This window comes from Parambassis ranga, chromosome 1, assembly GCF_900634625.1.
Source record: "Parambassis ranga chromosome 1, fParRan2.1, whole genome shotgun sequence".
NCBI lineage: Eukaryota > Metazoa > Chordata > Actinopteri > Ambassidae > Parambassis > Parambassis ranga.
The window spans coordinates 17,719,468-17,741,110 of NC_041022.1; the positions used below are offsets into that span (position 1 = coordinate 17,719,468).

The 21,643-nt window shown below is 39.5% G+C and overlaps 2 protein-coding genes across 3 annotated transcripts in view; one reads left to right on the forward strand and one right to left on the reverse strand.

Moving 5' to 3' along the window:
• Window positions 1-586: 586 nt before the first annotated feature.
• aimp1a (aminoacyl tRNA synthetase complex interacting multifunctional protein 1a) lies at window positions 587-10,581 on the reverse strand. Of its 2 annotated transcripts, none has more exons than XM_028416864.1 (7): window positions 10,446-10,581; window positions 7,460-7,590; window positions 7,269-7,382; window positions 5,569-5,733; window positions 4,495-4,700; window positions 2,759-2,927; window positions 587-867 (listed from the first exon to the last, which is right to left on the reverse strand). In XM_028416864.1, coding segments are annotated over exons 1-7 (954 nt in total). In that variant the 5' UTR covers window positions 10,448-10,581; the 3' UTR covers window positions 587-700. The 2 variants fall into 2 exon arrangements, with proteins under 2 accessions (XP_028272665.1, XP_028272658.1); XM_028416857.1 differs by having other exon boundaries at window positions 4,495-4,703.
• A 305-nt stretch (window positions 10,582-10,886) lies between these two features.
• The window catches only part of tbck (TBC1 domain containing kinase), a 32,276-nt gene continuing 21,519 nt past the window's right edge, over window positions 10,887-21,643 (forward strand). Inside the window, exons 1-21 of the mRNA XM_028402303.1 lie at window positions 10,887-11,027; window positions 11,411-11,614; window positions 11,803-11,875; window positions 12,465-12,579; window positions 12,657-12,730; window positions 13,380-13,512; window positions 13,632-13,692; window positions 13,785-13,846; window positions 14,191-14,252; window positions 14,468-14,616; window positions 14,962-15,100; window positions 15,189-15,288; window positions 15,426-15,475; window positions 15,586-15,715; window positions 15,883-15,981; window positions 16,066-16,128; window positions 16,226-16,352; window positions 16,513-16,563; window positions 16,645-16,728; window positions 17,545-17,630; window positions 19,509-19,545. Of these exons, the coding sequence (XP_028258104.1) occupies window positions 11,419-11,614; window positions 11,803-11,875; window positions 12,465-12,579; window positions 12,657-12,730; window positions 13,380-13,512; window positions 13,632-13,692; window positions 13,785-13,846; window positions 14,191-14,252; window positions 14,468-14,616; window positions 14,962-15,100; window positions 15,189-15,288; window positions 15,426-15,475; window positions 15,586-15,715; window positions 15,883-15,981; window positions 16,066-16,128; window positions 16,226-16,352; window positions 16,513-16,563; window positions 16,645-16,728; window positions 17,545-17,630; window positions 19,509-19,545 (1,891 nt within the window). The 5' untranslated portion in view covers window positions 10,887-11,027; window positions 11,411-11,418. The remainder of the gene's footprint in view (window positions 11,028-11,410; window positions 11,615-11,802; window positions 11,876-12,464; window positions 12,580-12,656; window positions 12,731-13,379; window positions 13,513-13,631; window positions 13,693-13,784; window positions 13,847-14,190; window positions 14,253-14,467; window positions 14,617-14,961; window positions 15,101-15,188; window positions 15,289-15,425; window positions 15,476-15,585; window positions 15,716-15,882; window positions 15,982-16,065; window positions 16,129-16,225; window positions 16,353-16,512; window positions 16,564-16,644; window positions 16,729-17,544; window positions 17,631-19,508; window positions 19,546-21,643) is intronic.

The window sequence follows — 21,643 nt, forward strand, 5'->3', positions numbered from 1 at the left end:
ACCTGATATGTTTTTGTTTGGCTTTGTACTATAACTTCCCCCATTTCCTCTCTTGCTCATTAAAATGCCACTTCAAAAACCTGCTTAAGTCCAGTTAGGTATGCCCTTTAAAGTAACAACCTCTAAATGAAAGCACAATCACGTCTTAATCTGCCTCAGGAGAAGACAAAACTCTGGAAATTAAACATAAACACTCTTGTATTGATTACACTTTATAGACCATGACTGCGTCTATAGTCGAAGGAAGAGAGCGCAATTAGGTTCTAACCGGATAAAACAGAAAAAAGAATCTACAGGCTGCTAAATTATAAACTTGACCTGATCTTATTAGAATTTCTGTTAGTGAATTGTGGATAAATCTCAAACTATGCAGTCATGTTAGGTTTGTGTGTTGTAGCTCACCACAGCAGCTTGTCTACTCATGGTCAACAAAAAAAGGTAGTCACAATGAATGCTTTAAGTCACTGTGTTGATGTCCCACTCTCTAGTTCCACATTGTAGAGCTGATTATTTTCCTCACCATTGGACATAAAGGTTATTCCTTTAACGCTGTAGGACAGATTTTAAGGAGACAATTTGCAAAACATTTTCATTTTCAAAACCGTTTATTGAATTTACTTCCATTTGTCACCATCCTGTTTCTCAGCAGCATCGCCGTCACCACTGGAGAAGACAGCGAGCTTCGAGCAGCTCTCTGATATTATTTGATTCCACTGTTGTTCATGGTTTGAGCTTTGCACACTCCCTTGCCAGAAACTTCAAAGGCTGCTCCCTTGTAGGTTGCAACACACAGGTCGTCTGTGCGCAGGTCTGGCTGAACCTGTTCCCACACTTTCTTTTTGGGATTTAACTCTTTGTCTGGTTCCCCTGCAATCAATAAATAGTCTGTTAGACACATCAGAAACCGCATCTGCTTTCCTCGGCTCATCCATCACAGATGCTGCACTTATGGATACAGACGTGATGTTTTATGAACTTATGTCCTTGGATAACCTACCTAGAAACAGTTCTATTATAATAATCCATTTGGGACTCATTAGTACATGACTTTATGGATTTTAGTCAGGATACAAATATACAAAAGAAGCCAATGATTCATATTTTTACAGGCAAATTCTAATTGTATTTTTCCCAAATGAACTGTGAATTGTTTGACTTTCTGTTGTGTTCTATTAGACAGAACTGCTGTTTGCTCTTAGGCGTAATTTAAAACATCTAAACTTTCCCATACAACAACGCAAAACAATCAGTTTAAGTTCTCAAAGCTATCTCTTGATGGCTGTTTTTGATGGTGCTCTGCATTTGTGAAAATTCACAGCCGCTGTTGGCTGGCTTCTGTCTGCTCTTGACTTTTTCCCGCTCCACACAACCATCTCCGGGCATTAGAGCACAAATGTGTTTCATTTCCCAAAGCTGCCATTTATGCTGGTTTACAACCCCAGAGTGGCAACAATCAGTTTTGATCAGAAGCGTGAAAGAGGGTTTGATGAGCAACTTGCACACATTTTTAAGTTCAAGCAGAAGTACTGGGCCCAATTAGATGGGGGGAAATGTGAGCAATTACAACCACGTACTCGCACCAGAAGTGCATTGGCTGTAATTGAATCTGTGCTGTGGGGCTTTCGTGGGAGAAAACACAGCATGAAGGAAGATGACAAAAACTTCAAACTTTCACCCCTAAGTTTCCATTAAAAATGCTCAATTTTAAAACATATTGTAAACCAAACTTGAAAACCAAAAACAAAAAAAAAACTTGACAGGCTGGCATGCCAACAGCCATTTCATCTTCGCTCTATCCTCCACTCCTTTTGTTTTCTCATAAACTGAGCTTTCAGAGGATGGTTAGAACACAACTCTTTTTAATGTAGCATCCATAAAAAAAATGTTCCGGCTAAAAGAATCCCATGTGAATCAAACAGTTTCAGACATATGTACTGCAGGGATGAAAGCCTCTGCTGATGCAGCTGGGCTGTGGGTCCCTGGACCACAGATCCACCTAATCATATTTTTATTTTAAAGTGAGCTTCCACTGTGGTTGTTGTTCTCAGTTGTTGGCCTTAAAAACAGTTTTTAGGTTAGAGTTCACAGAAGAGGAAACCTGACTACTATATGGTACTTGTTGATGGGTTAACAAATACAAGATTAAGGTTTCCCAAACTCCTCAATATTGCTTCATCTCACCACAACAATTAGGACACTTGTCTTTCCCACTTAGAATAAAGCCAGATTAGGTTACATTCTGAGCATCGAGCGCTGATTAGCCTGTCAAATCAGCAGTCACAGGCCATTTAGCCACCAGCAAACAAAACCCAGAAATCCTCTAATAAGAGCTTTCAGTACAGCCTTATTGTGATCAGTGACATCAGAGAAATGGATGTTCAAACTGCCATGTTGTTTTTGGCAGCAAAGAGTTTGAACCCTTCATTTCCTAAAGACAGAGGAATTTTGTGGATAGTAGAATGGAAAGTTTTCCCAGCCTCAAGTTGGTGACAATCACCACCCATGCCTTTTATACAAGTAGCAGCAGCCTGTTCATGGCAGACAACTTCGTAGTTGTTAAGAGGTGGAGGTGCAGGAGGAGCATCCACAGGTTAGGACTACAGTTTTTGTAGTGATATCAATACTACATGTATTGACATCACAGCAATTCCAAAGAAAAAGTGAAAAGCAAGAGAACAAAGTGGCACACTGAGATGTGAAACGGCATCAATACCAGATCTGTGGTGAGGACTTTTGCTACAAAAATTGTGAAGGGTACCTGGGAAGCTCTGGAAAGTAACTCTGTCCCCTGGTACTGCTCCACTTGGAGGATCAAGGATCTCAACCTTGTCTGGGGAGCTGGCACACATGACCATCGCCTGGGACACCACTCCTCTCATCTTTGCTGGCTTCAGGTTACACAGCAGGACTGCCATACGGTTCTGCATCTGTATATGGAAGAACACAAGATTAAAGACATTTACATACATACCCCATACTGAGACACCAACAAGAAAAAGAATGACACCTTAAACTAATGAGGTGTGCTTTGGGACTAAAAAAAGACATTATCCAGGAAGGCTAATGCCCATTCAGATCTATTAACCTGTTCATCTTTTGTCTGCCTTAATAAAAAACAAAAAAAAGCAAACAGAAAAACAGATTTGTCTTTTGAGCCTTGAGACCACTGTGTCTCATTAAAATTGCAGAGAAGCAAAGGCTGAGAAGAAAAATGTTATCTGATGATGTAAAACAGATCTAAGAAAAAAAATTATGACAGGACATCTTTCAAATAATTGCTACATAAATCTGAAATCACTCATGCTGTTTTAGTGTTAGCTTTCTTTTTTCATTTTTGGGCAGTTTTTGGGGAGCTGGGGGAGAATATGTGATCGTTTACAACGGCATTTACACTGTTCAAGCAGAGCAATATTTTATTTGTCCTGTAGACACTTGTCTAGTTATTTCAAAGACATCTATCACTGCATGGTGGCCATTATTTATCCACAAAGAAGCACGATCATAAAGCAACCAAGTATCCTGCTTTCTTTACTAATAGATAAGTCAATAGGAATGTGATTGCAGATTGATTGCCTCAGTGAGTAATGGGGTGAAACAGACACACAAAGAGCAGCAGTAGTTTGGCCATTTGTAATTGCAGTTAATAACACCATGTTAATGTCACTGCTGTGAAACAAGCCAACCATTTAGCTATAATGGAATATTTGTCTGTCTGCACTTACGAGAACATTTTTGCTTATCATAGCTTTTGTTGTTTGTTAAATATGATTTCTGCAGGCATGTGTTTCCATTTACACATACAGCATACAAATTATTCTGCATTAAAAATAAGTCAGAACTATGTGAAGCGACACCAATATTCGGTGGCCATTATAGAATATTGAACTGCTAAGTGGAATTATCAGCACAGCATACATTTAAGAAATCACTTTAACTGGACCAACATTGTCGTTGTGACACCAGTCACACTTACATAAATGTATACACATGCATTCACAGCTTTTGCCTCTGAAAACAATTTTAATTTTTAGAATTTAGAAAGAAAATGTAAAAACTGAACTTGTGCTTCACTCTTCTAGCTCTTAAAGCCTAGATCATGAGAAGTGTTTTACCATTCCCGTAGAGCCCTGCAGCAGCACCACACCATTAGACCAACACTGACGACCCTGCTGTCTTCCAGCTTATAGCTGTCATCACATACTGGACTTGCTAAAAACTAAAACTCTAGATTGATTCTAACAAGGAATTTGAGCAGCTGTCTTCTCTGTGGGGAAGTCCTGAAAATAATCCCTCCACCAGCACATGCTCATGTTTTAAGTGTTCACACAGAGCTTTTTGTTTAGGAGGTGCAAGGAGAGCCTGAGTGAATAAAGATATTACCGTATATTTTAACACAATGTACTGTGGACCACTGCAGTACATTAATATGAACACTGCATTGAGGAGAGATCCTAGTGAGGCTGTCACCAGAGTCATCCGCCAATATAGTCATACCTGGTCCAGAGGTATGTGCTTGACCAGTCCACTGACCACCATCCTGGGAGATGCCTCCCCCACATCTACCTGCTCCACATACAGACTGTCAGCATCTGGATGCTTCTCAGCCGTGACGATACGTCCAACACGCAGGTCCAGACGAGACACGTCCACCTTAACATCCTCTTGGCTGGGGGCTGGCTGCTTCTTCTCTGCTTTCTCTCCTGCTGGAATAAAACAAAGAAACACATTTCAAGTTTTAATTTAGTGACAGTTTGGTTCGGTGTTGTGCATTTCAGACAGTAGCTATTCATTGTGTACTGAGGGACAAGCTGCAGAGGAGAGTTTTCATGTTTTTATAATAAATGTGCAGGATATTATAGGACATGTTTGTTTAAAAGCACTGAGAACAATTTAGACAACTGGCATATTTCCAAGGAAAATTGCAGAAAACAAATCATCGTTGAAACAACACAGAGCATCTATGTGGAATCTGTTTTAATTTCCTCTCTTAAATGAGAACAAAGCCCACCAACGAAAAGCCTCAGGGTGACATGCATTTCGTGTGATCAACTATAGAAAGAATTTATTTCAATTCCACCTTTTCCCGGAATTCCCAGAGTACATACTTCAACTAAATGACAATACCAAGAGGCACCTTTGGCTGAAGGTGAGAGCTACATGGTCCAGTCACATATTGGAATAACATATGCTTCCTTTCAAGAGACAAAGTAGCTTTCACTCTCCTGGTTTGCTCACACACATTTATTCCAGTGGGCTGCACAGACCATTAGTCTGAGCCCGCAATGACCCACAAATATGTATTCCAACCTCTGCTTTTTATATTAAATCAGCTAATTCACCCTTTGCTTGTCTGTAGTAGTGGAGTAATAGTGGAGTGACATAGCAGATCTCTGCTTGATTTATAGAGGAGTGAGAGAACAGCTATATTAAAGATTGCTTGTGTATTTTAGCGACTCAACATGTGTGGGTATAGGTGTCAAAATAACAAATACATGATACAGGATATGTATAAATGGCTTCATTCAAGCTTTGAATATGGCTTTACTGGAAGTAAAAATAAGTTGCTACCTTTTTTCTCTGGCTTCTTCTTTTTACTCTCATCCTTTGGAGAGGGGTTCTGGGCAGCAGCAGCAGCAGAGGTAGGAGAGGGTGCAGGAGCAGAAGGTTTGGGAGGAGTGGGCTTTGAATTACACTGAATAATGCTGTCATCTGATGGCATGGCAATCTCTGGCACTACAAAAAAAACACATGTAAAATGTTAACAGAACAGACAGGATTAAATAATCACATGTGAACGACAGACAAAAGCAGCACTGCTGCAAAACAGAAAACCTCTTGTGTACACAAGGTACACTACATCTTAGTTGTTCCTTTTCACGGACAGTGGGTTGCATCACCATAATACAGTGAAATGATACAGGAGGAGCTTTATTTACACACCCAGTGGGAGGACTGCTCTCCTGATGCAAACAGTTTTGATGGGAAAATGACACAGTCCAAGTTGATGGCAACAAGGAAAAGGTACCATAAAGCAGGGAACAATGTCCTACAATAACTCTCTAGAAAAAAATAACCCCTCATTTAAGGCGCCTGATGTTTGAATCCCCACAAAATCTAGTGCCCATGTCTGACAAACATCGGTCTGCAGGCACACCACGGTCACCATAATGCTTTTAATTACCTTAATTGTATGTTAGGACCTGGGATCAGGACCTTTCCGGTTTACCTTGGAATTACAGGCACTAACCTCTTAAATTTCTGGGATTCCCATTAACTTTCCTCTCAAAGAACAACAAACCCATTCCATTCTGTATAACAATATTATACTTGAGTCACCGAAAGGGTCAAATAATTCACTGGAATTGAGCTGTTTTTGATGTCTTGGGCATTAGAAGTAACCTCCTAAATCTAAAAACTGTAAATGTTTATATATCTGGACATTGATTATATTTCTTTAACTTAATTAATTTGCATATTTCAATATGGCTCATAGTGAGAAACAGAAATGAGAGCTCATAACACACTAGCTCAGATTCGGCACTAGCTTTTGAAGCATTTACTTATTATTGAAGCGGGGCAGACCAAAAGAAAAGGTGGGTCTGGAATTTTAAAGCCTAAGATACTATTAAAAGCAAAAGTTGATAATCATCATCAGTTGTTGTGGTTTTTATGTTTTGGCTGCAGTGAAAAGTTTGTAAGTAAGGCTTTTATCTCAATAGCAAATCAGTAAAAAACCAAATGAAAATGATCCATAGTTACCCATGTTTTGATGAAGATATATTTTAAGCCACTTTTATGCCATAGAAAAAGAAACCCCAAAAATAAACATCACAATTTTTGGAGCCCATTCCAACAACTTTTCCAAACCCATTTAGTTTTTTGAGCGAGGTTAGATTACTTATTTCTTCCAGTCCCCTTTCATTCCTGCATCTTCTTTCTGGAAAACATTAAATGATCTGAGCTCTGCCCTTGAAACGTATGTCAGAGACACAATGGATGGCACACATGTTGTCCCCATCACTATAATGTGCTTTCTTCGAGCAGTATGGCTGGTTACAATGGGCTGAGGCGAGAATGCACAAGATGTTATCATTGATAGAACAATCCAAACAAAGGCACTAATGAGCAACCACTGAGATCAAATGTTCCCCAAGTCAGGCTCACACAACCACTTCTATAACTTGATATAACAGATAGCTACATCAGAGTCTTTCTAAAGACAAACAAACACTTGATCTCTGATGCTGGAAAAAAAAACCTCAACATACCTCCCCTCCTCTTTTCTTTCTCCAACAACTGTTTTTTTAGTTCGTCTATGTCATTCTTCAGTTTGGCGTTCTCCACCATGAGTCTCTTCTCTTCTCTGACACTGGTCTGGGCAACTGCAAACAGCAAATACTTGTTACCGGTCAGTGGTTTTAAAGGGAAAAGGAGACATGTAACTGTGTCTGTCTCTTACTGGCTTTGTCCTTCAGCAGTTGGACCTGCTGTTTGAGGTACTCAATGATCTGGTCAGCCTCGGCTGCTCGCTGCTCCAGCCGCAACAAAGGATTGTGACTTGACATCTTGACCAGGGAGCGAACCAAAAACCTTTAACGTAAATGATACAGTTAACAGTTAAATTATTGTATTCCAACTTTAGATAAAATGCTATATGTACAGCTGACATTAGGTGTTTCCATTCTATTTGTTTTCTATGGTCATGCACAGTGATGCACACTCTTTCCCTTGTTTTAATAGGATCAAGAAAGCAAGTAGCTCCAGGCCTCCTGTTACACAATGACAGATACAGTTACACAGTTGCAAACCAGAAAGTGAATGAAAGACAGTTATTGCCATACAGTGAAGACAGGTAAATTAGGCAGGCATAATACTGGTGAAAGTCCATGTCACCTTTAATATTGTTAACACATTTGGCTGTTTCCATCTAAATTTCAAAGCTGCAGTGTCTTCATGTTGCAGACCGTACCTCAGCCTCAGGATCTATTTCCAGAGGTTATCCAAATGAGATCAGCCTTTTTATGGCTCTTGTTATTACTCAACCACTGGTCCTGTTTAAGTCAATTCAGATTCTCGAAAAATGCTTTGATCCTTGATTTTATCAACTCCAGCTCTTTTGTGTTTCTAATTTCCTCATCCCCCAACATTTTGTTTTCATCTTGGTCCAGCTGTTGTTTTCCAGCGCCTCCCTGTAATATGTGTAAGAACTTTTCTTCTTTATGCCCCAGCCTTGTGAAAATCCTTCTTTTCCTCTTCCTGCTAGACGTAAATTTGCAGAATGCAACATTATCAAAGAAAATGACCCCTGACTCAAACTGGTGTCCACTGAAACCAAGTGTCATTCTGCCACTTACTGGTGTGAAAGACAAACATTAAACAGAAAATGTTTGTTAAACGTTGATCAAGATAAATAAAAAGTTGCAGAAAGTTTAAAATGAAGCTTTGCAGCCGTTTAGTTAAATAAAGACTAACAGGTTTTTTTCTAACAGCAGCAGACTGAAATTAAATTCTGTCACGTTAGGCAACCAGCCAAAGTAAAGCAGACATGAAAATCCCCTTAGTGCATTGTTTATACCAACTGAGGCTGCACATTAAGGAAAACATATGAATATCATTATTGTGTAAACCTATTGCAATCAGGCATCCACAGCACATTATTTGTGACTTGTGCAGTATTTAGTTTATGTAGATGTGCAACGCCGCCAGTGCTCATCAATTATAATTAGGATGCTTTACACAAAACACTACAATGCAGAGGCCTAACGTTCTTTAGAGCAGACCAGCAACACATATCACCTTAGTGGAAATTACAATGTTTAGTCTCTGTTGAGACTGTGTAAGACTGGTTGACTTAAGTCTGAGGTCATTTTGGAGTTTGTATATTGTGGCAGAAGTGTACTGGAATGCAAACCACGTAACTCAAACACGTCTTTTTAAATGTTTAGCATGATGCTTTAGAATACCATCTTCTTTTAAGCTGGTAGTGTCACAGGTAAATTTAGAAATAGGCATTTTGTGTCTTCATTCTGAATGTGACATATTAGACAATACTGTCTGTCTGGAAACAGGCAACACTGCTGGTTTGGATTATATGTGGAAATCTGTCACATTTAACCAGTAGCTTTCTCTGGTACGGTGGAGGTGTGTGAGGAGCCTTGCCAAGTGTTTTCTCTTTTTATGGTTCATTCCTACAGCAGAAATATACTGTAGAAGGATGCCTCCTCCACCTGTCTGCCGCCCAGACCTTTATGAATGAATGAAAAGAGAGAGCAGTGTGCCAGCACCACCTGAAGGCACCGGAAGGACCTACACATTTTAATTTAAGAAGCCATAAAATGACTTAGTCCCTGATGTGCTTGCTGACTTACAGGACACATGTCTAAACCTCCCACATAATCAGCTATTTTACACACTTTTATATACAAACAGACCAACAATAACTAAACTGAACACAGTTTGTGTGTATTAAATAAGTCCAAAGATATCATCAATTGCCATGAATGCAGATGACTTTAAAGTATGACCATGGAGAAAACAGATTGATGACATTGATTATTTCTATTTATTCATTTCATAATAAGAAAAGATGGTGTTTGTTAAATGACTCAGTGTTAAATTAAAGTTTGATAGAGCAGCATCTAATGAGTGTTTCAAGACTAAAATGGAGTCTGTAGCTTGAATTTTTTAGGGGGAGATACATTTGGCAGATGACACCGAAATTGCTTAATATTTGAAAAACTATAATTTTTTGAACTTGAAGTTGACCCGGAATGTCCTCGTGGGATGAACATTTTGATAGTTGAATGGCTGTAATAGGCTGTAATAATGTATGCTGAAGATACGCTGTGCAAAAAACATACGGAAGAATAACAAGAGTTTGATTGCCTAGCAACGACAATCATATCAATAAATAATAGAGATAGATCATTAATAATTAGCTTTATAATATCTGATTATTTTCTTGATTAGTTTTCTTACCTTTAAACCTTTAAGTGGTTTCAGTGACCATAACGTATACAATGCAAAAAGAAATCTGTTACATATTATTATTTTTTGATCTGATTAATTGAACTACCTTTGATGCCCTATACATTAGACAATAAAACGAAGATCAAGTCATTGAATCATTTAGCAAACAATATGTGTAGGCAGTGTACGTATGTCTTATATACTGCTCTATTAGAACTCACTGTGTCCTCTTGAAACTAGATTGCTCAGCACAAGTTAATATTGCATCAGTTATGCTAGTGAGCTATTAGCCGGTTTCGTTTGTCCACACTACACCTGGGAACAAGGGAAAGCAACTTAACATCAGGCTAGCTTTCATGTTGTCGCTGATAAGCTACATGCTAAACTGGTTGATCAAACGTGATGACAACAGAGCTTTTATATATAACAAAAACTGGTTTTAAATAAAGACAAACACAGAACCTTTGGAAACTTACATGTACTCTGACCAGCAAGCCCAACACGTTTCTGTGACCGCTGGGGGCTTGACAGCTGCAGCGGTCTCTTCTGCAGCGTTATGATGATGAGCTAGCCGACAGGCAGCTAGCACGCTAGCTCTCTACTGCTCAGTCAGGCCCCAGCGGTTAGATTACTGCAGTATCCGGATATGAAGCAAGCTTGTGCAACGTGCCCTTAGCTTTGCTGTCCATATGTTCTATGAATCGAATAATTTAGGCCGAATATAGGAGTCAAAGGTAAATGCCTGTCTGTAATTAACACCATAAATAGCTACCTAGCCCAAAAACTGAGAAACTCAAGGAGGTAATTTGTTGAGATGCTATATTTTGTTTAACTAATCTAAAGTCCGCAAAAATGTTTTGTCCGTATAACGACAACTCTGTGCACTGTGTCGCTCAAAATGAACGTCACAGATCACGTTCACTCAGCTGTTCCCAGCACATCGCCAGTGCAGGAAACAAATTTATTTGAAACAATATTTTAATAATAACCATTGTTTGTTATTTCTTTTAACATGTGCATGCAACTCTCCCATTAAGCGTGTGAAGAGACATTTTTAGGTAATGTACGCTGCGCCACAGGCTTCATGTTTGTACGAAGGTAGTTATAATGTAGCTTCATACACACTGTGATGCATTGCAGCATTATTACACATTCTCAGCGTGTAGGCTGTTGGTTTTGTTTTTCTTGTGGAGTTCTTGTCATCCTAGTTGTTTGGCTTAATGTGTTTGTGTGTAATTGTAATTTCAAGATGAACTAATAGTGGTTTCTGCTAGTAGCTGTAGCTTACACTACACCTAGTGAACACACAGTGATTGAACTAAATGTGTTAACTAGTTGTTACCATGCTAAACAATAATGAGAATGAAAATGTTCCCTTCATTTATAGATATTCCGCTTTATTCATATAATATCTTATTTCCCATGATCTGTGTGCTTCCAGCCTGTGGCATGATGAGGCCCCTCAAAGATGCCCAGCTGGGAGCCTTCACCTTTTTTGCCTCAGCTCTTCCTCATGATGTCTGTGGTAGTAACGGCCTCCCTCTCACCCCCAACTCTATCAAAATCCTGGGACGTTTCCAGATCCTCAAGACCATCACTCACCCCAGGCTCTGCCAGTATGTGGATATTTCCCGAGGAAAACATGGTATAACTTTCTGTGCTTTGTGATATTTTTTTTAATTGTATCCTGTTGGGTAATCAGTATAGAAGTGTCTTTATATTATTTTATTATAGATTATAATACAGTATAAAAACACAACATTTTATTCATGTAGTTTTAGTGCAGGGCTGAGTATATCATCATATCTTTTCCTTGTTCTCCTTTCTCTGTAGAGCGACTGATTGTTGTTGCTGAACACTATGAGAGCAGTTTAAGTGACTTCCAGAAGCAAGGGAAAGCAGCCAGGTAAGTAATCATTAAAACCCCGCATGCAGTAATGTTATGCTGTGCAGTATGTGTTACTTTTAGTTGTAAGTATTTACATTCAGGTCTTTCACTGTTTGTTTAGGTGTCAGGGCAACTAGTAAGCTTATGGCCTGAGGTAGAAGGAGAGTCAAACGCTGCAAATCATTTTGTATCTGTCATGTCTTTATATATTTAGTCCAACAGCACCTTCTCTGTAGAAGTTGATGTGTTTGACCATCAGAAGATGTTCCACATTAACGTTGATTTCACAGTAATTGTCAAAATGACGACCACAGAGCTCCTTGTTCTTGGTAGTATCAGGGTACCAAATGCAGTGTAGCTATTAGACGACTTAAAACCCACATTTCTGGAATTTGCAGACCTTGCTGGCTTACCTTCTGAAAGAGTTGAACTGCATATGCATGAAAGAACTCATTTCCATCTGCCTTAGGCCACAATCTTTTCACTTCTTATCATTGTAAAATGCATTAACCTTGACTCACTGACCCCTGATCTCACTACTGATTAATACTTTAGTCATGGAAATGTATGTTATCCAGTCCACATATACCTTCTGTGTTTGTCTTAGCCCAGAAAAGGTGCTGCAAATAGCCTATGAGGTTCTTGAAGGTCTGGAGTTCATGAACAAACACGGAATGGTGCACAGAGCCCTCAGTGCACACAATGTGCTCATGGACTGCAAGGTACTGTTTCTATGAAATTGAGCTGTTTTTTATCTAGATGCACTCCTGTCACTCCAAGATGGATTTTATCTTTGTAGGGGAATGTCAAGTTGGCAAAGTTTGGCCTTTATCACATGACCGATCATGGTGCAGATGTGGATTTTCCCATTGGGTATGTCTCTTTCTCCTAATTCATCACAGTAACCTGTCTGTACAGAGCCACAATTTTGCTTGTATCTGATCGCTCTTTGTCAAATAAAAAACAGACAATTGACCGTAGCATTTATGTATATTGGGCCATCCCCTTTTCACAGAAACCAGGTTTGAGGCATCAGAAAAGCTTCCTGCTTGAAGAACTGTAACAGATCTTTGGACTTTTATCCTAATCCAAAGGCCTTTGCGTTCTACCAAGTATCTCTGTGTAATATCCTTTTGCAGATTGAAAAGAAAAATAATGGCACATGCCCATGACTTACAGTAAAACATCTGAGGGTAAATGTAATTAATGTAAATGTCAAACAGCTATGCAGATTGCTCTAAAAGAAAATCTACTTAATGACAGAAATGTGAACTATGGCATCATTTTACACAGAGTGATTGTGTTGTTTGGCGAATATCATGTATTTAGTTTTCATATTACACACCAATTGGAAAGAACAAAGTCTAACACATTCAACACATCTTAAAAGTTATAGTGGGATGACTTTTCGCTCAGCTGTTAAATCAATTCTGTTTTATTAACTGGCATAAACTACATGTGTTATTTCGAGGTTAACAAAGTGTCGTGTTTATCTGCTGTCTCTCTCTCTCTTTGACCTCAGATACCCTTCGTACCTTGCTCCAGAGGTGATCGCTCAGGGCTCCTTTCACCCCAGTGATCATGTAGCTCCTCTGCCCTCAGGACCCAAGACTGATGTGTGGTCACTGGGTGTTTTGCTCTTTGAGTTGTGCGCTGTAAGAAACCTTCATAAAAACCTTTACAAACCAAAACAACACTCATGCACAAAGCCTTTGGGTTAGTTTGTTAGAATTCATATTGTAGAAAGCGTTTTCACCTTTAAATCCTGTTACAGGGCAGACGCCTCCTGCAAAATATTGAAATAAGTGAGAGACTGAAGTTCATTTTAACCTTGGGTAAGTGATAAGGATGTAATTACTCTGAGTGCTGAGCAATATGCTCTGAAGCTCAGTTAGGCTCATGCTGTGATGGTTTTTGTCATTCTTAGGTTGCATGGATGACATTGTCACTGTCCTTGCTGAGGAGCATGGTTGCTTGGATACCATTAAGGTAATATCATTTTCCATATTATTTATATATATATATATATTTACTCAACGATAGCATTTGACAAGACATTTTATTTCTTTTATAACATGGTCAATCATTGTTTAGACAGATGAGATAATGTCGAGGTTTATTGTTTGTTTATTATGTTTTATTATGTATATTTTAGTTGGGTGGAATTGTCACATGTTGTTGCATTATCTCCTTCACATAAGGATTTTAAATAGACATGTATATAGTCCTCAAAGTTCAAATTATGCCTGGTATGTTAGCTTTTTTACATTGTTAAACTACACATGCTTGTGTGGCATGTGCTGTTGTTAATAATATTTACATAATATTTACAGGAGCTGCCAGAGAATGTTCTTGAGTTATTAAGGAAATGCCTGACCTTTCTTCCATCTAAACGGTAAATACAGTTCCTCTTGGATGTCATGCCCTGTTATAAGATGCTGGCCTTTGTCCACCGGTTTCCAAGTACCATTGGTCATGCAGGTTATGAAACAGTCTGGTCGCATACTTCAAAATCAAAAATTTCAACAGATGCTAGCTATTGGCTTTTTAATAAAATTGCAGTTTTCGTTTTCTTTCCAATCATTATGCCTTCTGCTTCCTGTCCTCCAGGCCAACCCCTGCAGAGCTACTGCAAGATCCTGTGTTTACCAGCATCTCCTGTCACTACACACCCTTCCAGAAGCCTGTCAGCCTGTTCTCTTCTTCCCTGCGCTGTGCACATCTGGAGCTCCCGGACGACATCAGTGACCTTTGCAAAGGTCTCGCCACCCCAAACTACACACAAATATGCAGAGTTTTCACATGAAACTACATACACCCAAAATACATGTCAGACTTTCCCTTTCAGCTTAAAGTTACAAAAATAAAGTTTCTTAAAGCTGAAACCAATGTAAAAATTAATTAATAGTAATAGCAGTAATATAATACAGTGTATGTATTTATATACTATTGTTTATCCCAAAAACCTTGTGCTGACACTAAGACGTGTGCTTTTACTCATGTGTCTTCGTGTCATGAATCGCTAGTAAAGAATCATCTGGTTGCATTTACGATGCCATCTGTGCCTAGTGGGAAATGTTGACTGTGTGTTTCTTGTAATATAGATGACGATGAAGACTATCTGTCGGAGCGGGGCATAGATGAGGTGTACCACCTATGGTGTCTGGCGGGTGGAGACCTGGAGAAGGAGCTTACCAATAAGGGAATCATTCAGTCTAAACCTCCAATCTGCACACTTCCCAAGTACACCACACACACACACACAATCCCGCCTCAGGTGTTTGCTAATTTTAGATCCTGTCAAGACTAAGTGAGCTGTTTTTTTTAATAGTTTCATGTTGGAGGATGGGGAGTCATTTGGCCAGGGCAGGGATCGGAGCTTCTTGCTGGATGACACCACAGTCACACTGTCTCTGTGCCAGCTCAGGAATGTAAGAAAAAACAGCCGAACAAAAATTTATTTTTTACTTTTTTAATAGTGATGCAACTTAGCTGGTGTAAAAATACATATGCATAGAACCCACCTGTTAATGACTGTGTTTTGAGAATAAGTGGTGTCTTCTCTCAGAGACTGAAGGATGTTGCAGGAGAAGCCTATTACCCTCTTCTGGAAGACGAGTGAGTAACTCTTCGCACTGTCATCGTCTCCTCTCCCCGTCACTATTTTTCACATCACCCCATCATTTATTTTGGCAAGTCACATTCCCCTTTACTTCTCCCTTCTCCAGACAGTCAAGTTTGCCCCAGTCCAACAGCAGCAATGAGCTGTCGGCCACCGTCACGCTGCCACTCATCATCCGCGAGAGAGACACTGAGTACCAGCTCATCCGCATCATTCTTTTTGACAGGCTGCTCAAGGTCTGGGCTCTGGACCAATCCATGCACGCAAGCACTCACACAAGCATGTATCTGCCAATTAGATAGACTGTCTACAAGTGTGAGAGCTTAGTTTCTTTTCCTGTATTTGTGGGAATTATAGTTTAAAGTGTCGGCATATTCTCTATTTGATGTTTTTTTTCCTTCAGGCTTATCCTTACAAGAAGAACCTGGTGTGGAAAGAGGCCAGAGTGGATATCCCCCCTCTTATTCGAGGACTAGCATGGGCTGCACTGCTGGGCATCGAGGTGCAAAACAATCTTTAATCCTCCTGTCTTGAGACAAGGTTTAGTTTTTACTTATGAGAGCTATGTCATTTTTTTTTTGCACAGGGTGACATTCAGGCTAAATATGAAAGCATTGATAAGGATACTCCTATACCCACGGACAGACAGGTAGACATATGTATTTAAAATGTTTGCTTTGAGTAGAATAGTGCACATTTTAACAGAATGCGTGCCTTATTCGATTGTTTTTGTGCATGATCTACAGATAGAGGTGGACATCCCACGATGCCATCAGTATGATGAGCTGCTGTCATCTCCTCAGGGCCACATCAAATTCAGGCGTGTGTTGAAAGCCTGGGTGGTCTCCCACCCTGACCTGGTCTACTGGCAGGGTCAGTGCCGTCCTCTGTCAACATCATTCTTCTTTTTTTTAATCTCCTCTATTTAATTCTGTATTATACATAGCTGGACACTAGATGGCACCCATGTCACAGCTGTTTTGTGACCCCACAACACATTTGTATGATGAACTGTAAGTTTTCTTTATTTTAGGTTTGGATTCTCTTTGTGCTCCATTTCTGTATTTAAATTTCAACAATGAAGGTAATAATTAATTTTAAGACAAGTTTTTTTTTAATCTTCTTTTTGTCCTGCTTCTATTTAACTCTATATAAACTCTTACAGCCTTGGCTTATGCCTGCATGTCTGCCTTTATCCCGAAGTACCTGTACAACTTTTTCCTGAAGGACAACTCTCATGTCATCCAAGGTGAGCTAAAGCTGAAAAGCATGTGCAGCTGTAGATTATACTTAGGCTGTGCTGTAATTTCAAAGCCACATTTTTTTATTTAGGATTTTACTCACTTTTTAATATTAGTTGTTTCCACTTGAGCTATCTTGTGTTGTTGAGCTTATATCGTCAACTGCGTTTGCAAGTTAAGTAATAAGCATTAAACATGGTTGGAGCAATCAGTTAAGTTAAAAAACAAATTCACTGGCTGGCACAGAGCATCAGGCCGTCAACTCAATGTTGATTAAATTTTGGCTCCATGTTGCTCCTAAGCTGTGAAAACTAATTTCAGTCTGTCTTAATGGAGTTTGCAGCTGAGCCACATCATTTAGAGATAGGGAAACAAATGAAACTGCAAGTGCCTGCGGAGAAATGTCACAAGCAATTCCTGTGTGACTGATAAACAGCTGCACCACACACCTCTTGAACTCTGTGGGAATTGTGACTATTATCATTTCTTTCCATTGCTAGATGCCCTGGAGAGCTAGCTAATGTTTATCTGTCTGGTCAGAGTCCCTTTGTTGACTTACAGTGTGAAGAATGGTGCTGTAGAACAGCTTTACACAGCACGAGTTCTCATTCAGCACAGAAGTTTTCAAGGTTGTGGAACCAACAGTCCACCTGCAGTGTTTTGGCTTTCTGTGCAGCACACATTTTTAAACCTTTGATTAGTCTTTAACAGTCTTTTCTCCACAGCAAATTTGAAATACTTTAAGTACAGTCACTTGACCAAGCCCAAATTCTGAATTCTTTCTTTCATATTTTGTATAAACCCACTTTTTGCTTGTGTTTCAGAGTACTTGACTGTCTTCTCCCAAATGATTGCCTTCCATGACCCTGAGCTAAGCAACCATCTAAATGAGATTGGCTTCATTCCAGATGTAAGTTAACTAGAGTGCCAAGTGTCCTCACAGACTCATGACAATAGGCAGCCGTGCAGAAAATACTGGGATAGCGACATTTGTCTCTGTTTGCAAGTTGATCCTTAATGGGATGTCACAGATAGTAAGAAATTATTCTTATTTCTGGAAACATGCCGGGGTTAAAGGAAACGACCAGCTTGAGGTTGGCATGTATATTATTTCATTGTCAATGACATTTTTTTGTTCCACATCCTCCCTTTGCAGAATTTGTGGCCAGGGTCGAATTCTCCCCATAGTCCACTGGTGATGATTTATACAGCGACTAATGTCTGCCAGGCACACTTAATGATTGTCCTCTGCCAGGCTTACCTTATTTCTCTTACTTTGTGCCACCTCTTCCTGCCCTTCGCTTTCCTTCTTACAGCTCTGCTCAGACAGTGACAAGGTTAAAGTCCCTGCTGTCTCTCCAGGGTTTCTCAATTGGTGTGCTGATGAATGTGTGTCATCTGTGGACCAGCCTCTGAGACATTGCCTGATGAAAAGTGGAGGTCTTTATCACAGAGGAGTCAGGGATTTCAGCCTCCTTCTCCTCCTTAGTTTCTTATGCTACAGCTCTAAAGTGGTGCACATGAAGCACCAGACTGTGCTTGTTGATTGTCTGTGTAGGGTTAGAAAATGTTGCCTGTAGGTGTTGCTGCTATTTGAACCCCCGTCTTTAACAAGTTATTCTTTTTCTTTCCTGCTCGTGTGTTCAGTCAGCTCAAGTCAGCTCATCAAAGAAAGGCATGCTCTTAGGGTGCTGAGTTGACTCTTAGCGCCTGTACAGTGTTGCCAGCAGTGACTTGCCTTTCAAAGGAGACTTTGTATCCCTGTTTTTGTCGTTAGGCCTGGATGATACTGGAACAGTCTTTATTGATACAGCTTTCATGCTTGATATCAATCCCAGTAATTAGACTTCACAGACCATAAATCCCCCTTTTCCTTTGTGAAGTCCAGAGAGCTCTCAGAACTGCTGTTTTAGTCAGGCAATTAATCCATGTGTCTGAATAAAAGACCAAATGTCACTGCAGCATATATAAAGTAAAGCCAGTTTACTATAGTTCATCTCTCAGAAAACACAGAACATCTTGTATAAACCACGAGTAGCCTTAGGAAACATTGTGCTGTCTATGGACTCTGCTTCAGTAATGCCATAGGCAGAGAGTCAGATTGCATGTAGCCAGTAGTTTAATTCAGACCACTTTCAATTTGGCCACATCTCCTCTCCTGGGTCTGCCATTTACACCTACACTAATCCAATCTGGCTGGACTCGCAGGTCTGCATCTGAGCTGCTGCGATTTGTGGATGAAACTCAGAGTGCAGCACTTCTCTTTCTCCTGCTCATCACTCCGGGGCACACGAGAGGTCCAACAAATCGTCACCAGCTCCTCCACAATTAGCTGTCAATTAACTGGCTGAGATAAGCTCCAGCATTTCTGCTCCAGACCCTGTGCTGCTGAATATTACAGAGCCCTGGTGATGTGGCCAGTTGACAGCTGCTGGAGCAGTTGGTTAATGAGGAAATTTGTGTATGTGGAGAAAAATGCATAACATCACTTTTATGCATTTTCCTCCTGGGAAAGAGCAGAGAGAGCAAACTTGTAAAGAAAAGAAGAAGGGATGATAAGAGTGGTACAGTGAAAATCATCGTAAGCTGTCTCCCCATTGGCTAACTTATTATTACTGTTCTGTTTCTCAGAGGCTCTGTCTGTTCTTCCTCACTGTAAAACAGCAATATCTCACATTAAAAGCAATTCATTTATTTTTTTGGCTTTTTTAAATTATTAGATTCATATGAAGGATAATGTACTTACAGTTTATCTCATCCTCTTCCTTTTCTTTTTCTTTCCTCCCAGCTGTATGCTATTCCCTGGTTCCTAACCATGTTTACACGTAAGTATTTTTTTTTTAAGTTTTTGGACTCAGTGTTGACATGATGTGACGATGAGCATACTCTGAAACTTTTAGAGGGTATTTTGAGTCTGCTTCAATTAAAGTATCAATAAAAGAGCCTAAAAGGTCACTGGCTCTCGTATGAACGTGTTCTGTAGGTTTTTTTTTTTGTCTCGTGGTGACCTTTATTACAGCTGCTAATTAATTCCAGTTCTGACTTCCTGCATTTTTTACTTGTACATGTTTATCTAGTTTTTTATCTATCAGAAACAAAATTGAAAAACCCAGCATGAAGCTTAATATACAGCTGCTCACAGCAAAGCCCCTCACAGACTTGCACTCCTTTTCATCAGTCTGAGGGCATTTGAACATGTTGACAATATTTCCAAGTGAGCACGCTTGTCACTATTCTTTAAAAGTTGTGGCAGCAATCTTTAGGCTATCAGACTTAGTTAGATTTATGTGTCATTTCCAGCACGGCACAGATTTGAACTGCGTGCAGACATCAACTAGAACCAAGAAACAGCCAAGAAAGAATCCCATCTGCAGACTTCTTGCAGGCTTTTGCTGACATGGACAGAGATTTAAATGAAAGTAGGCGATCTATATCCAGGATCAGAGGGAATTTGAGGACAGGGCTCACTGGGAGGAGGGCAATTTATTAATGAAGCTGATTTAATAACTAAATGAAATGTCATTTCACATTATTGCATCAATAATAAGGATCTGAAGTGACAGCTGCAATTTCGCATAATGATTATCAGTAAATATGAAATATAATCCTCCCTGTACCCTCACTGTAGTTTGTGAAATGAGTAAGAGAGTGTTTGTCTGCACACAGAACTGAAATAAATAATGAAACCGCTGCATGATTTTACAGTGTCTGAAAATAGATGCTTTCTAAATTAAAGCTCAGGGAAAGTTTTTTAGGTTTATAATGAAATGGGGGGGGGGGGCTCATGGATAGGACTCATGGATAGGATGAAGAAAACAAAATCAACACTGAACTCCAAGATTGTTAAAAAAAACAAACAAACTTAAAAAAAATTATAAAAAGGCTTCAGCAGTTGGCAGTCCTGCCTCCCCCAGGGTGTGATGTATTTTCATAGCCTATTTATAACTCATCTTAATTGAAGAATTCATTGTTTTTATTATATTGAGGGCCTTGAATCAGTGTTTGTATACAACAGTTAAACATTATGGAACCTGTCAAACTGATGGATGCAGGGGTCACAAGTCTTTTTGGCTGTGGTACAGAGCAGGGAGGGAGACGATAATAAATGGGCATCTCAATCAAGCTTTAAACACTGTAGAGATTTACATGCATGAATGCCAGGACTGTAGAAGTGTTTATTTAACTTTTGAAATACTGGAGTGCAGTTTCAGTTCCAGACAAAGGCTTGCAGTACGAATGAGTATTTGCAGGCATTCATCACAGCAGGAGCAGCTAAAACAACCGCACACACACACACACACACACAGATATTGTTAATGTTTTGAGAATAGTACAACCACTCTACTCTCAATGATGCTAAATAATCCAATCATTTATCATTTGCCCCAAAAAATGCTGCTGAAAACATGGTAGAAGGCCATGTAGGGAGCTTTCTAACATATCAATGCAAGTTGTCCATTTGCTGTAACATGAAACTTTATGCCAAAATACAAGAATGCTTTTAGATTAATTCAAACTCATTCCAGAACAAAGCACAAGCCATTTGTGAAATATAACAGGCAGTTGTCAAGAAGGTGAAGAACAAACACTCAGGCAGACATAGAGTGTTAATATTTCATCATTCTTCAAGAGTAAAGTACAGCGTGTGGATAATCCACCTGTTGATATGATTACATTTATATCTGGATGGATTAGGTGGATTAAGATTAAACACATCAAAATGGAGGAATCTAGCTGGTTTTTGTCGAATTAATTTGGCTAAACTCAAGACCTTTCACCTCAAACAAAATCTTCAGATAAAAAAATGCTTTTCAGCATTTTGTTGTGTACAAAGAAAAACATGCAAAATCAGTTGTGATTTCCCAGCCTGTGTTGCATCACATATTGATTTTGTGTGTGTGTCTGTGTGTGTGCTTTCAACAT